General features: G+C 30.3%; 1 protein-coding gene across 3 annotated transcripts in view; it reads left to right on the plus strand.

Annotated features, from left to right (window-relative positions):
- Nucleotides 1-15,705, plus strand: part of LOC107454523 (extra spindle pole bodies like 1, separase) — a 313,495-nt gene that overhangs the window by 263,351 nt on the left and 34,439 nt on the right. For all 3 annotated transcript variants that reach the window (XM_071186489.1, XM_071186488.1, XM_071186490.1), the window contains exons 11-15: nt 1,154-1,426; nt 4,149-4,403; nt 9,599-9,863; nt 11,309-11,462; nt 13,090-14,789. In XM_071186489.1, coding sequence (XP_071042590.1) covers nt 1,154-1,426; nt 4,149-4,403; nt 9,599-9,863; nt 11,309-11,462; nt 13,090-14,789 — 2,647 coding nt within the window. The remainder of the gene's footprint in view (nt 1-1,153; nt 1,427-4,148; nt 4,404-9,598; nt 9,864-11,308; nt 11,463-13,089; nt 14,790-15,705) is intronic.

The raw sequence follows: 15,705 nt of genomic DNA on the forward strand, positions 1-15,705 counted from the left end.
ACAATTTTTATTTATTAATTATTAGACAGAAGCAGTCACGAAAGTGTGCACGAAAAGTTGTGCTTCTCCATTATACGTTAGGGAAAATCTTGCAAAGTAAATCGGTAAAATGTTTCAATTTAGGGAAAGAGGGAAATCTTAGTAATTGTAATTAGTTTATCAAATCGGTTGAGCGTTTCCCACAGAGAGCAAAAGGAAAAATGTCCTGCTTTTAATTAAATGCATACTTGGGCCAAAAATAGATTTAAGAACAGAATGTGGCTTTTAAAAGTGTGAGAAAGCAGTTCGATTTGAATAATTAATTAGGATAACATACAAAGATTAATAAAAGCTTTTTATGTTATATATATATATATAAAAGTTCAAAATGTAGAAAAATTACGGAGCAATGAAAAAAGAAAAGGGAAAAAGAAAAATAATAATAGAATCCAGAAAGTAAAAGATATAATCTTTTTATCAGCTCACACGATTATANTATATATATATATATATATATATATATATATAATTTGTTTGCCTTCATTTTAAACTTATTTTTATTCTCTCTTTTCTTCCTTGTTTCTTTACAAAACTCAAGGACAAAAATGTTTCAGTCTCCTGTTTATCCTACAGTTTTGTTCAAACATTTTTATTATTTCTACTGAATAGGTAAACATAGAAGTAAAAACAATAACAAACAAATATACAGGTGACTAACGGTGTTGCTTTCAAAGTGCTCTAGTGTGCTAGTATGATTTCCTTTCAGTGTTTAAAATTTTTTATTACATAATTTATACAGTCCTTAATGTCATAACAGTTTCATGCAGATGTTTATATAATGGGAGTACTATTTAATTAGCTGCATCTGTCACCTATTGTATTTTAATCGTAAGCTAGGTTCTTTCTTATTTGCAAATACTTTATGGGATAATTAATTGTCTCAAAAAGTGAATTAAAAAAAAACTAATGTTTCAGAATTTGTATTTATTATTTTTTTTATGACAATGCTTTCATTTCATTGGGTGATAAAAAAATTTTTTTTTGCGTTTTTGTTATCCAAAAATAATGAGATCATTTGAAGCAAGTAATTATTTAAATGCTGCAACTTTTAAACATGTTGTTTCGATATGAGCTTGCTTGGAAACTAAAGTAAACATATGTTCATTCTCAATAGGAGGAAGCATCAAATTGCCTGAAACCATCAGCTGATGTTACGAATGATGATAATGAAGAAATTGATGTGTGTGATATAGCCCCAACTTTCCCCTTATTGACATTGTCTGTTGAAATCGAAAGGTTACAGAATTTAGATCATGCTCTTGACCTGTGGACCCAAATTTCCCAAGATTCTGTGCAAGCTTGGTCCACCCTTTCTGGCGAAGTGAATCTTTGGAATGTTTTAACCATAATAAATACTACAGCTGAAGTATATGCTACCTCTGTCCACGTAGGCTCTTATTTCTATATTTATGAAAAATGTACTGTGTTTATGCTTTCAATATGTATACAGTCTAACTTCATGTGATGCCACAATAGACATTCCATGTTTCCTAGCTTTTAAAATTTCTTTAATCTCTTAAATTTATTTTTTTAATCATTCTTAATCAAATTTTACATAAATTAACCCACTTATTTAATTTTTATTATATTTTATAAGAAGCAAATATGAAATATTTAATTATTTTCTTATCAATATAACGGCCAACTTTTTATTTCAATATTAATGTGAAACTCATTGAATCACTGTTGAGACTAAATCGAAAACAGAATCTATTTATAACTCTTTATTTCTTACCACAAAAATGTTTCAGTTACAGGGTTATACTAATTCTCGCAGTTTTTATGGCGATTAGGTTTTGCCAAATTATTTTTAAATTTTATATTGATTACTGTGGGTTGGCTTTGTTTTTGGCTATTTTATCTTTCAATAAATCACCAACCATGGATCTTTTTCCATGCTTCTAACTGTCTGTTTGGAACAATTCAATCACTTTTTAATTTGAATTTAGATTAGACTTATAATTTATCTCCCATGGCTTGACCTTACAGATATTATAATACAAAATGTATTATTTCGCTTAAAAAGTCTTTTGTATAAAATATTCTTTAATTTTGTATTGCCACTGTTACTGAATAAAAATTTTATTCAGTAAATGATTTCATCATAATCTTCAATTATACCACTCCAATTTTTTACATTGTGCTTCACTATAAAGAACTGTCTGTTGGCCAAAAAATACACTATAAACAATGATTCACTGTAATACAAATTCTTTGAAAAATATTTTTTAAACACCAACTTTTATTGCTGAAAATAGTGGTGATATCACGTAAGTTTTTAATAAATTTTTAACTAACAAAGTAAATAACTGAACAAAAATTCTAAAGACTTAACTGAACTAACTTAATTATACTAACTAATTATTAATTGATAAGTTAAGTAGTAACTTAACTAAAAATTGATTTTAATTTTACTTTCTATGGAAAAATTAGTGATTTTTTAGATTTAATTTTTAGTAGTGTTCATGATGCCAATTTTACTTTTAATATAGATGATGCTGAAATTTCACATTCTTTAGCATTGTCTTTTATGTCATCGTTGGCATTGTTCTTTTGTTTTAACTTTGAACGTCTTACACAGCAGCAATAAATCAGTTCTATTTTTAAAACTTTTGATAATTTTAACCCAATTTCAATTTCAAATGCTTTCCTTTTTACAGAATTAACCGTGAAAACAAAAAGTCTGCTTAACTCAAACCGATGTGTAAAAATATGAAATGAGCAACTGTAAGGGATAGTTGAATTCTTTGATGGCTCTTGATTTTCTCTTCTAGGGGGTGATTTGTAAAGAAAGGGGAAGTAGATATAGTGGATTGTAAGAATTAATTAGNTATTTGCACAAATTCATAAAAGCGGACCCTGCTTGAAAGAATGTGAGTAATTTTTTCACAATTTCACCAAAAACGGACCTTTCACAAAATGTCTGGACAGACCCCTGGAATTGTAAGAATTAATTAGGGGACTAGCTTACCAAGTTGTGTCCAGATGATTATTCTTAAATTGGGTTAAAGTAAAGAAGAGCGGTTTGTTCCTATATCGGGAGTTGGGGTATAGAAGAATGTTTAACAACTTGTTTGCTTTCCTTAAAGATAAGAATGAAATGAAAGTTGACACAATGTAAAAAAATGCTGTCATTTGTAATTCTGGCCCCTAAAAGGAATGAAAAGAAAAATCTACGGAAATGAAATTTGAGTTCACTATAAATGAGCAACAAATTTCTCTGCCTGTGAAATGACGTCAGGTTGAATGAGATTTCGGACAGAACAACTGCGAACAAATATTCACAATATATTCCAGGTTCATTAAGCTCGTTAGTCTATTTTGGTAGGTAAAATATCTCATTGCAAATAAAATTTTATGAATAAAAAATTTTTGCAGTAGGATGTGTAACTGAGGTATGTTTTTTGTTGTAGAACAAAATAGTTTCAATATTATCTTTTGAAAATAAAATTAAAACGGAGCAAATAGAAAATTTAATCATTTGTAATTGACACTTATTATTAATTATATACTTTAATTATTTATATACTTTAATTATTTGTCTGACACTTTTTTCCTTGGTCTATTTGCTGTGTTTCATTCTTTCTTTATTTTTAAAGTTAACAAATTGAATTTATATGAAAAATTACAATACAGAGTATACTTATTGCAACAAACAGCCCAAAACAGGAAACTAAAATTTAAAAAAAAATTAAAACAACCCTCAATTCTTTGGCATCAATCTCTAGTCCAGGAGAACGCTGATTATAACTTTCCCGAAATACGAGTAGTTTTGATGGTCCGAATTAAATCTCATGTTGGTCTGATTCAAATTATAATGATTTTCGAACAAGGTTAATTTTGAGCCTTTCTGGTATATGTATGCTATTCCAAAAAAATGCTATGCACTTTTTGTAAAATATTGTTCTGATTTTTTTTCTTATGCCTACTGTGAGGCCTGCTTTTGATTATTTAGAAATTTTATTTTGAATATTAATTATTAAGCTGTGTCTAAAACTAGTGCTTGGACTTTCAAGTGTGAAATGTTTCAAGACAGGAATTTAATCTTTTTAAGGACTGCTCAGTGTTATGTTATTGTAATAATTAAATAATTCCAGGTTTTTTTTCAGGACATAAAAGAACTGAGGTGCTTGCTGCTTATGCGAAATATTGCATCATTACTTGGAAACGAAGAAAAGGAAATCTGCAGTTCATTATCATTAATTCAGTTTCTCCTGCGATTTGGCTATTTGAAACTTGCATCTCATCTCTTGAAATATGTGGAAACATTATTTCCTAAAGAGGAGGATTGCTCCTTCAGCTTACAAGTTTTAAAATTAAAATCGTGTTTGACTACGAGTCATGTTTTGTATCACGAGGGAAAAGTAAGTTTCAGAACATTGAAGAGATTTTGGTTGGAAAACATGTTATGGAAATTTTAATAAATTGAAGAAAATTAAATTGAAAGCTACAGTAATAACAGGAACAATTAATGCTATAGTTTTACTGTTGATCACAATGTATTCTTATCTTATTACACTAAAATACTGCATATATTAACGACTGGCTGGAGATAATGTCTAATTTTCATAAAACTATAATTTACTTTAATAAGAATTGGTAACTAACAGAAAATCAGAGATAACACAATCTATTTTTTTTCCTTCATATTAATAAATGTGTCTAAGTATTATGATATCTCCCTAACCACAACGATTTGCTCATGTCAGTCAGTGATTTTGAAGAGAGTAAGTCAACGGAGATCCTCTCTCCTATCCTATAGAGCAGTGATGGGGAAACTACGGCCCACGGAAAGGTTTAATCCGGCCCGTTTAAGAGTGCCGTCGTGAGAATGTTTGAACGCGTTCTTACTTTGTAATGTGGCGACCCGCATAAAAACTACCTGCGGCGATATTCAAAACACAATAGTACTCTGTACAAACCCATCCGACCTAAACAGATGACTCATCTTCGCTCGAAACTTCCAGACACTCTCGCATTTTCGATTCATTGTTCTGTTTTCTCGAAAGAACCGGAAAAATCCAATTCCCGAACAATCCTTGCAGGTAAGTATAAATACAAGCGAGGCCGCCCGAAGATCAGTTAGTTAGCGACTTAGTCAGTCATCTGCAACGACCCGCTGTGACTCGAGTAATTGTTTGTGTAATCCCCGAAACTGCCACTGCCTCAATGGTCCGTGGGCCGAAGACTCAAAAGCAGTTCTAAACTGATTTTCGTTCCTACACTCGAGTGGCAATTTTAATCTTCCAAAATAGAACTCAATCTTGCCTGGGAAATATAAATTCGCGAAGTTCTCCAAAATATAATAGGCCATTAATTGACAGTTATCAAAATATTGAAGAACTATTTTAATTTCATGAATACAGAATTTTGCCCATGAATATTCAAAGAGGAGGGTACTGGGACGTCACATGAAAATGAACTGACCAATCACAACCAAAAAGCTTCGCGATTTGCGTCTGCTCTTGTTTCCTTTGCTTCAAACTGCTTTACAATTTTCGTATAAACGTTATAAAAGTTTAATAAAATTATAATTTCATTTTAAGAGGACCCGCGTTAGCATTAGTTAGCAGTAAGCTTTCGTCAATTGCGTTTCTGTGTGTTGTTCTCCGTAGTAGGTAACGTCTAAAATGGATGTTAAAATAAGAAAAGTGGATTCAGAATGTCGAGTTTTTAAAGAAGAATGGACGTGGAAATATTTCTTTACTTTATTTAAAGAAAAACCTGTGTGCTTACTTTGCAATACAACTGTTGCAGTTTTAAAAGAATATAACATTCAACGCCATTTCAAGAGCAAACATGAAAACCACTCCTACTCATCGTTAAGTGAAGAGGTGAAAAAAATTAAATCGAAAGATTTAATAAAAAATTTATCAAGTCAACAACAATTATTTCAGAGAGCTAATCATTCTCAAAGATGCGCTACGAAAGCCAGTTATGTGTTGGCTTATAATATTGCTAAATCTAATAAAGCATTTTCAGATGGTGAATTTATAAAGCAGTGCATGATAGATGTGTGCGATATTATGTGCCCTGAAAAGAAAAATGATTTTCAGTCACTGTCTCTCTCAAGAAGAACAATCACCGAGAGAATTGAAAATATTGATAAAAATCTAATTTCACAACTGACTACAAAAACTCAAAAATTTATTTTTTATTCAATTACCATGGATGAAAGTACAGATATCAGCGATACTGCACAGTTACTCATATTTGTAAGAGGAATCAACGCCCACTTTGAAATTACAGAAGAACTTGCAGGGCTGCAGTCAATGAAAGGAACAACGACTGGTGCCGATATATTTTGTGAATTTGAAAATTGCATCGATAAACTTCGTTTACCTATTGATAAGTTATGTAATGTAACTACAGATGGTGCTCCTAATATGGTTGGAATCAATCAAGGATTTGTTGGGAAATTTAATTCTAAGTATCCGGAAAATGATGTTGTTTTTTTGCATTGCCTTATACATCAGGATGCTCTCTGTAAATCGGCTTTAGATATTGACCATATACTTAATATTGTTGTAAAACTAGTAAATATGATTCGTTCCAGAGGATTATTACATCGCCAGTTTCAACAGTTTTTGGAGTCCGTACATGCTGAGCATTCCGATATCCTGTATTATTCAAAAGTTCGTTGGTTAAGTGCTGGAAAAGTATTTGAAAGAATTTGGGATTTAAAAGACGATATTGTGAATTTTCTTCTTGATAAAGACATTTATAATCAATTTGACGTCTTAGAAAACGAAACGTGGCTTTCTGATTTCGCTTTTTTCACAGACCTCCTCGTACACATGAATATACTTAATCTCAAATTGCAAGGGAAAAATCAGTTTCTTCACGATATTTGGCAATACCTGAAAAGTTTCAAATTACAGTTATTATTATTTGCTAATCAGATCTCTAAATCTGATTTTTCTCATTTTCCAAGAATACAATCTTTAAAATTCACTATATCAAACAATAAGATTAAAAAATACGAAATTAATTTGAGAAAACTATCTTCAGAATTTGAAAGGAGATTTCAGGACTTTAGAAAAATGGAACCAGAGTTTAGTATTTTTGCGACCCCATTCAATGTTAATTACGAAGAAGTTGATGCAAAATTTCAACTTGAGTTAATAGAACTGAACTGTAATACTCTCCTGAAACAAACTTTTCATACAGTACCATTACTAGAATTTTATAAAAATTTAAGTCCAGATAATTTCCCAAATCTAATTACTCATGCAATGAAGATAATGACAATGTTCGGCTCATCTTATATATGCGAACAAATCTTTTCAACAATGAAGCTTAGGAAAACTTCTTTAAGAAACAGAATTACAGATGAGCACCTTTCATCAGTTTTAAGAATTTCTGCTTCTCAAATGGAACCGGACTATGACGAAATTTTGAAGAAACAGTCTTAATTTCATTTTTCTCATGCACCATCAACCAGTAATGACACCAGAAAATAAAGTGATAATACTTCACATCAAGAACTACACTAAATTCATTTTATATTATGTGCTTATAATTTTCTTACCTTTCGTTTTTTTACTATTAAAATAAGTGTATGTAATAATATATGTATATGTTTATAGAACACATAAATTTTTTAACGATTAAGCATTATTCTTTGGCCTGCTACGATTGTCTAGTTATTACAAATGGCCCGTCTTAAAAAAAGTTTCCCCACCACTGCTATAGAGTTATGAATGAAAATGTGTTTTTTATTTGTTAAGTTTAAATAAATTTTTTTGTTTATAACCAAGCCTGTCTGAATTTTTGGCAAGAAATACGTTACAGTATCGTTTAAATCAGTGTTCCCCAACCTTTTTATGACCGCGGACCTGTCCAGGTTTGATAATTTTACGGCGACCCACTGGGGGGGGGGCGTTGATTGTTTAGATTTTAGATTTTTTTGAATTTATTAATTTTAATTTTATTGTATTTAAACATGCCTTCAAAATAAAATACAGTTACACCAACAAGTAAATATAAAGTGATTTAACATTTTAACTTACTAGAATGTTAAATCAATAAGATCCCTGAGCTTGTTTCTTTGCAATAAGACTGTTCTATCTGGGGGGGGTAATCGGAGACAATGACACCCAAAGTATGTTGCTTATGCCCAGTTTATTCCGTTGCTTTGTTTTGGTTAATGTTACTGCAGAAAACCCCGCTTCACACAGATAAGTTGTCGGAAATGGCAATAGGGATTATAGTGCTGTGGTGGCAATCTCGGGGTATTGTGCCATGACTTTAATCCAGAACACTGACAGAGTTGTTGTCTCGAACATAGTTTTAACGCCGCCATCATTTACAATCTCCAGCAGTTTATCTTCTTGCACAGATATGCTAGATTCGCCCGATTTGTTGACAAATGGGTAGCAGATCCATTCCTGACCAGATATTTTTTATTTGGGGTATAAACCTAGGAATTTAAATTCAGTTTCAATGAAATGGGCGTCCCGGTACCATGCGATCCACGGACCGATACCGGTCCACTGATTGGGGGTTGGGGAACACTGGTTTAAGTGATACTTCAAAGGTGAAAAATGCATTGAAAATAATTTGTCATTTCAGGGCTATCATTTTTGATAAATAACATGCATCAAGATAACTGTGATCATTGCATGTTTCAACTGAAAAATGCACTGCCCAAAGGGATTGACACTTCAAAAAAAATGTAAATACAACTTTCCGACAAAAAAAAGGAATAATTGCTAATTTTTATTATGTCCTTTAAAAAAAGTAACACAGATTATGAATAACCAACTAGGACTTAGGATAAGAATTTTGTTCTTCATGTCACTCTTCATTCAAGGTGCGTTATACATTTATTTTATGGTAAAATCAAAGGAATTGATGACATAATCTGTGTTTGATTTTGTAATTGAAAATATCGTCTGCAGCAATTTATTAGCATGAGCTGGCTCAAGGGATAGAGCCGAATCCCAGCAATGGCTAGTCAATATGAATTCCGCATCCAGCTTGCACCAACCACAATGCTGACGTAAAATATCCTCAGTGGTAGGCGGATCACGGTTAGAGTTCCCTTGCCGTCTGGCTAACCGTGGGAAGTTTTCCTGTTCATGTCATGCTAATGCAGATTAGTTCCATCAAAAAGTCCTCCACAAAAGCAAATTTCTCCAAATTCTTGATCTAAGAGTTCCATTGTCTTCTGGATCGGGTTAAAAATTACAAGGCTGTGATGTTGAACATTAGTAGTCATAAAACCAAAAATTGGGTGTCAGCTGTTCAACAACAGTTATAAAAAAATTATTAGCATGTTTTATATGAGATACTCGAACCATTAAGATCGCGTTGTTTTCATGTGAAAATCTGATCATTAGATCAAAAGTTATTGAGGGTGTTCCTTTTTTTTTTTTTTTTTTTTTTTTTTTTTTTTTTTTNTTTTTTTTTTTTTTTTTTTTTTTTTTTTTTTTTTTTTTTTTTTTTTTTTTTTTTTACATTGTTCACTCCTAGTATAGTGTTACTTTTCTTGCCTCTAAATCATGCTAATTTTGTAAATTGTTGAATTATTTCTTACATTTGAATTTCATTGCAGTTTGATGAGGGATTATTGCTTTTACAAGAAGTTTTTGAAAATCCTCTCTTAGAGAGATATTACAAGTCCACGAAAGTTCTTCTTATTGAAGCCTTGCTTTTAAAGTCCAAGTTCCTGCGAGTGTCAAATGTGGCTTATTCAGACACCAAAAATATAAAATATTTACTGACTCGGACTGAAATTATAGCCACATTAGAAGCTACAGCATTAGCTAAAGGGCTCTTGAAAAGTTCGTCTAATGAAGATTCTGAAAATTACCCAACAAGTTTGTATTTTTAGTCTATATTTTAGTATTTATTTTTTAGTATTGTATTTTTAGTCTATATCTTGATTTCATTGAATTTAATTTTTAAACTCAAACATCTATTTTAGTGAAAAATAAACGACCAGAAATTATTCTCATTATGATGAAATTTTGGTAACATAATGTTTTAATTCTTTAAATGAACTCAATGGGACTCATGAGTTTTGAAATTAGAAATCTTTAGTCCAGATGTTTTCCCAGTTAACTTCACCTGGAACAATTATAATATTAATTATATTATCAATCTTATTATCAATCTTATTATCAATTATATTATTGATTATAATTGTATGGCTTAAAATATCCTCAGTGGTAGACGGATCATGGGTTAGACTCCCCTTGCAGTCAGGCTAACCGTAAGAGGTTTTTGTGATTTTCTTCTCCGTGTAAAGTAAATGCAGGTTATTTCCATAAAAAAGTCCTCCACAGAGGCAAAAATTCCCTCAATACTTGAATTTTTAAAAAGCTTTTTTTTTTAAATAAATTCATCTTATGTTTAGCATTAAAAATGTACTCTAAGAAAATCTTGTTTATGTTCGAAAATAAAATCCTTATATAATTATTTTTGTGTAATTAATTTAAAACCTAGCTTTTTTTTTATTTTGAAATGTTATGTATTCAACACTATATATTTTCTCATTGATTAATTATCAATTTATCATAAGTTTGAAAAAAAAAATTTCCCTTTAAACTCTTGAAACATTAAGTCAAAATTAATGTGTACAGTTTTTCATTTTGCAAACTGTGTTTGTTAAAATTATGTAATTCTATTTCTTGAAAAATTTTACTGCTTTACTCTTTTATGTCTAGTATACTCTTTTATATCTAGTATATTATAGAGGCAACGTTTTTGGTTAAAACTTATTTTGTATTATAAGAATTCTGGGAGATTTTATTTTATTATTTTTATTTACTTACTTAATGCTTAGTTTAAAAAAAAAAACATTTTTTTAAATTATACTATTCAATAAGGAAATCAAATTACAAAAAAATCTTATATTTATAAATATTGAAATCAATCCTTATATCTGCAAATTTTTATTTTTACATTATTTTTTATTTACATTACATTTTTTATGACATATCTATTTTGTATTAAATTTTACTACTTATCATCATTTTATTTCATCTCTCTCTCTCTCTCTCTCTTGTAGAGTAGTTAATTCAGGAAGAAATCTTTTTGCAATTTTTTTAATTGTCATTATAATAAAGTAAAATTTATGAAAAAAATTAATAAATTTTTTTTTAAAAAATAAAACATTTTACAGGTTAAAATTAGTATTTTTTCCCCGTAAAATTAGAGGGTTTTACATTTGTTGATAATTGATTTGTTTTGGAGAGAAACTTTTTTTTTCACTGTGAATAATAATTTATTTCGTAAAATCTCATTTCTTACCCTTTTTCAGATTGGATTAATTATAGAGCACAACTACTCAAGTATATCTTAATGCTATTTTTGCAACTTGGGGAATTATTTTTCCAAAATGGAAATATTCGTTATGCCAGGTGTTACCTTCAAGAAGGGTTAAGAATGTCACAATCTAATCTTTTGACATATTGGTAAGACTTTCTGGTTGATTTTTATTTAAAAATACTTCTCAAATATTTTAAATTATTCTATGGTTAATTTGTGAAGAACCATTATTATCATTTGATGAATAGAAAATTTTTAACTCATTAGATGTTTTTAATATATAAAGAATTCAGACCTGGATATATTATAGTTTTTAAAAGAATCTTTCACTATATTGTGCTCAGCAGAAGAAAAAAGATTTTGCTGCAAGTTCATTACTTATTGACCTATTGGCAGAGAAAAATTAAGAAATTTTATGAAACTTTTCTCCTTTGCTATGCAGCAGAAAGTAACTTGTTAAAATTTCTCTTGTTTATTTAAAAACATTTCCCTGAACACTTGCGTGCTGTCAACTAGGGTTGATTTGCAAAGTTTTAAACTTGTAGTAAAACTTGTGTTTTCTTTTCTATATCAGTTGGGAAAAAGAAAATAAGTTCTTGACTTGGTTCTGAACTTAGAGTATTGATGTGTGGCCTTAAAATATATTTTCATTATTTCCTATTTCAGGAGGGAAAAAACCTACAACCGATTTTGCTCAGATTCTTTAAAAAGAATTGAACTTTAAATACAAAGTTCAATTTATTAAAAATTATCTTATATTACTATATATCTTTTTTTGATGTGTTACTATTTTATAGTTAATTTTTTAACTGAGAAATAGTGCTATCCACTATAGCAATCTAGTGCTCAACAGGTTTTTCATGGGTCTTAGAAACAGCTTATAATTTTTATTTTAATCTTCCAATTCTAAAATCATGGTTTAAAAAAACATTGGCTCTTTTTAAAAAAACAAAAACAACCCAGATGAATTTTATTGGGGTTTTAAGATATTGCCTAGCAAAGAACTGTCTTGGATATTAATATTTATTTCAAAAGAGAACAATTTCAGGTACCTTTCAAAGCAATAATTTAATAGTTAAAATAAAAAGTAACTTTAATGTAGTACCATTTTTTTCTGTGGGTATTAAGAAAATATTCTGAATTTGTTAGGTTGTTTACCATTATTTTTAAGATTTATAAAATATTTTTTACCTTTTAAAGTTTAGTTTTATTTTTTGTTCTAGATATAGTTTCATTTTCTTGTTAAAATAAAATCAGCAAACCTTTATCTTACCTCAAATTTACTGTTTATTTAATCATATTCATTATAGTTATTTGATTTGTTTTAAAATATGAAGAGTGAGTCTGAACAAGACAGCAAAACTTTACTGGGTGATAGAGCACATCTACACGAGCAAAATTTGTCGTAGAATGTATGGTCAAAACACGAGCAATGAGAAATTAAAAGGTAGTTTCCCACTGTCACATTTAAAGAATTAACACAAGAGTGGAAAAAAAATATTTCAGAAATTTTTTTATTTATAAGAATATAACTGATGTACAAAGAAATTGCTTGAAGAGATGCTAAAAGAAATTGCTCAAGTCATCTTTTAAATTACAAAATATGACTTTTATAATATTTTATCTTAACTTTTAGAAAGTGTTTATCTTTAGCTTAAAAAGTAAAGTAGGAACACTGATTAAAAAAGAAATTATTTATTAAGAAAGATCATTTCAGTTGCAAGTATATAAAGTAATTGTGTATTAAAATAAATACATTTGAATCAATTTCAGGTCTTCAAAAATTTTGCTGCTTTTGGGACAGATTGATTTACTCTGTGATAACGTAAAAGACTGTGCTGTTAAACTATATGGATTAAAGTATATTATGGATGAAACAATAAAAGAAAATATTTCTTCACTTCTATCTAACTTAGAGAAGACGAATATGTCGGAATGTCGAGGCAGCTCTGAAAATTTTTTTCTGGAACACAGTGAAACTCTGGAACCAAAAAGGGACGTCAAACAACATTTTATCGATACTTCTAATGTAGCCTCTTCTCCAGTGCAAAAGAAGAAAGGCAAATCTCTTGAATTTGAAGTAAAAACTCCTACAAGTTTCACTAAAGACGTAATGTCGGCTTATGCAGTTAAATTAGAGATCTGGTACTTGAGTTGCTTGCAGCTTTTAACAGAGGGAGACATGTCAGTTGCTGAAACTCAACTGTCTAAGTTATTGAAAACTTGCAAAAATCTTAAGAATTTGTTTAACATATCTGAAATGTTGGATTTCGGGAATTTGGACGTATCTTTGAAAAATTTGCAGCAAAAATATCCATCAGGTCCAGAAGTGGTTTTGCCTGTCATAGTTATGTATCAGCTATCATTGATTCAGTTGCTTAAGAATGATTTTGAAGGTGTTAATTCAACAACTAAACAAGCTTTAAATGTTTTAAATGCATCTTCCAAAATACCCAAGTATATTTATTCTTGGGCTTATGGCATGTTACTGTTAAACAACACTGTAGCCTCATTAAAGAAGAAATTGTCCATAAAAGGAAATTCAAATGTTGAATTTTGCTCCGTCCCATCTGTTAAAAACAATATCTTTGTAAGAAAAAGTGCTATACTCGAAAACCTCTCTGTGTGCCAAACCCCTCCCAGATACAAACCTATTCCAGATATAGTTGTCACTACCCCTGTTGTTAACAAGAAAAACGTGTGTAAAGCTCCAGTTAAAAAAGAAGTTTTGCCTCAACACATGGCTAAAGATTTAAAAGAATTGCCATCCTTAACTTTTAGCTGTGGTAGTGATGATGATGCCTTTATTACTAGCACCAAGAATGCTAATAAACTATTTGGTACTCCACCCAAGAAAGATGTTTTGCCTCTTGCAAATGATTCGAAACAAATGGGAGAACTGCCAGCCTTGCTCTTTAGCAGCAGCAGTGACGATGATGTGTTTGCCGCTGATACCAAAAAAGCCCAGAAACTGTTAGGCACTCCTACGAACCATGACAAAAAACCCAAAACTGCCTATAAATTTTTCAAAACAAAGAGTGAAAACGTTAAAATAGAATCATCGTGCGATGTGTGGAAATATTCTGTTAGCTATACGCAAAAAGGTAAAAAGAATATGGGAAAGACGAAAACTGTTAACCTTAAAAATAAATCTAAAAAAACTGCAATGAAGGCCAAAGTTGAACCGAGTTCTTCATCGGTTAGAGCACCTAAAAAAGTATATAATAAAATATCAAAAGACGAATTTAATATCTATGAAGAAGAAAGTTTTCTCTCTCCTTTGAAAGGTTCCATCGAGCAGACGAGGAGCTCTGCTGAGAAAAAGAAGAAGTGTGAGGATGACTCCCTAGATGATGTCATGAGAGATGCAGCAGAGGAAAAATTCTCATCTAATTTGGAGGGGTTGTGTCAAGATTTAAGCTCAATTGATATTACAAAAGACTCACTGAATGAAACTTTTATTAAGATTCCAGGTAACTTCAGCACTTTCATGCATTTTTCTTTTTCATAATAGAAATGTTCACATAACCAGTTAAGCATTTTTGAGATGAATTGGGCTCGTTTACTAAAAAAGGGTTTAGGGCCAGGTTGGGTTCAGACTAGAGATAAAATTTTCCTAAACTTTTTTACGACTTTTTGATGAATGTTTCATTTAGTGATTAATAATACGTGGTTCACAGCAATTTTAAAGGTGCTTATTTTAGTTCTTTAAAAGCCCTTAAAGATGCTTCTTTAATGGGTATTTTTAAAAAGTGCTTAATTTCCCCTTCTCGAAAATGAGGTTTTTTGCTTTACCATATTGACTTTTGCCACTTACTTTTGCTTCTTCTTGATACTTCATGTTTGATATATCAGTCAAATCCACTAATATTGGCTGCATCATCCATGTTGGAAAATCAGTTTGTTTTAAATCAGAAAATCTTTCTTTTGAATCAGCCGATAGAATTTTCAGATGATCGACAATAACAAATAAAGTGGTATGATTTACTTCACATTTTTGGAGCTAATGAAACTGTTCAAAGTTTTTGTTGTTAATATATTTCTGACATAACTCAATAAGGGTAATGAAACCAAATATCTTCGCTTTTGCATCAACAAGAGTTTTATTGCTTATTTAATATATTTAGTTTTTCAATGATATCGACTAAATAACTCAAAAATGCTTTAACATCAACTGTTAACAGATACTTCATTTCAGGTTTGTTGCTTATAAAATCACTTAGAGTATCAAACAGTTCCATAAATCTTTTCAAGCAGTTCCCTTTAGAGAGCCATCTTGCTTCAGTGTGAAGTAAAAGTCTCACATGGTCTGCATTTTGTTCTTCACAAAATAGCTTGACAAGGCACTTACATTTGGCATCAGCTTTAATAGCTTTGATGCACTTTATA

This window comes from Parasteatoda tepidariorum, chromosome 10, assembly GCF_043381705.1.
Source record: "Parasteatoda tepidariorum isolate YZ-2023 chromosome 10, CAS_Ptep_4.0, whole genome shotgun sequence".
Lineage (NCBI taxonomy): Eukaryota > Metazoa > Arthropoda > Arachnida > Araneae > Theridiidae > Parasteatoda > Parasteatoda tepidariorum.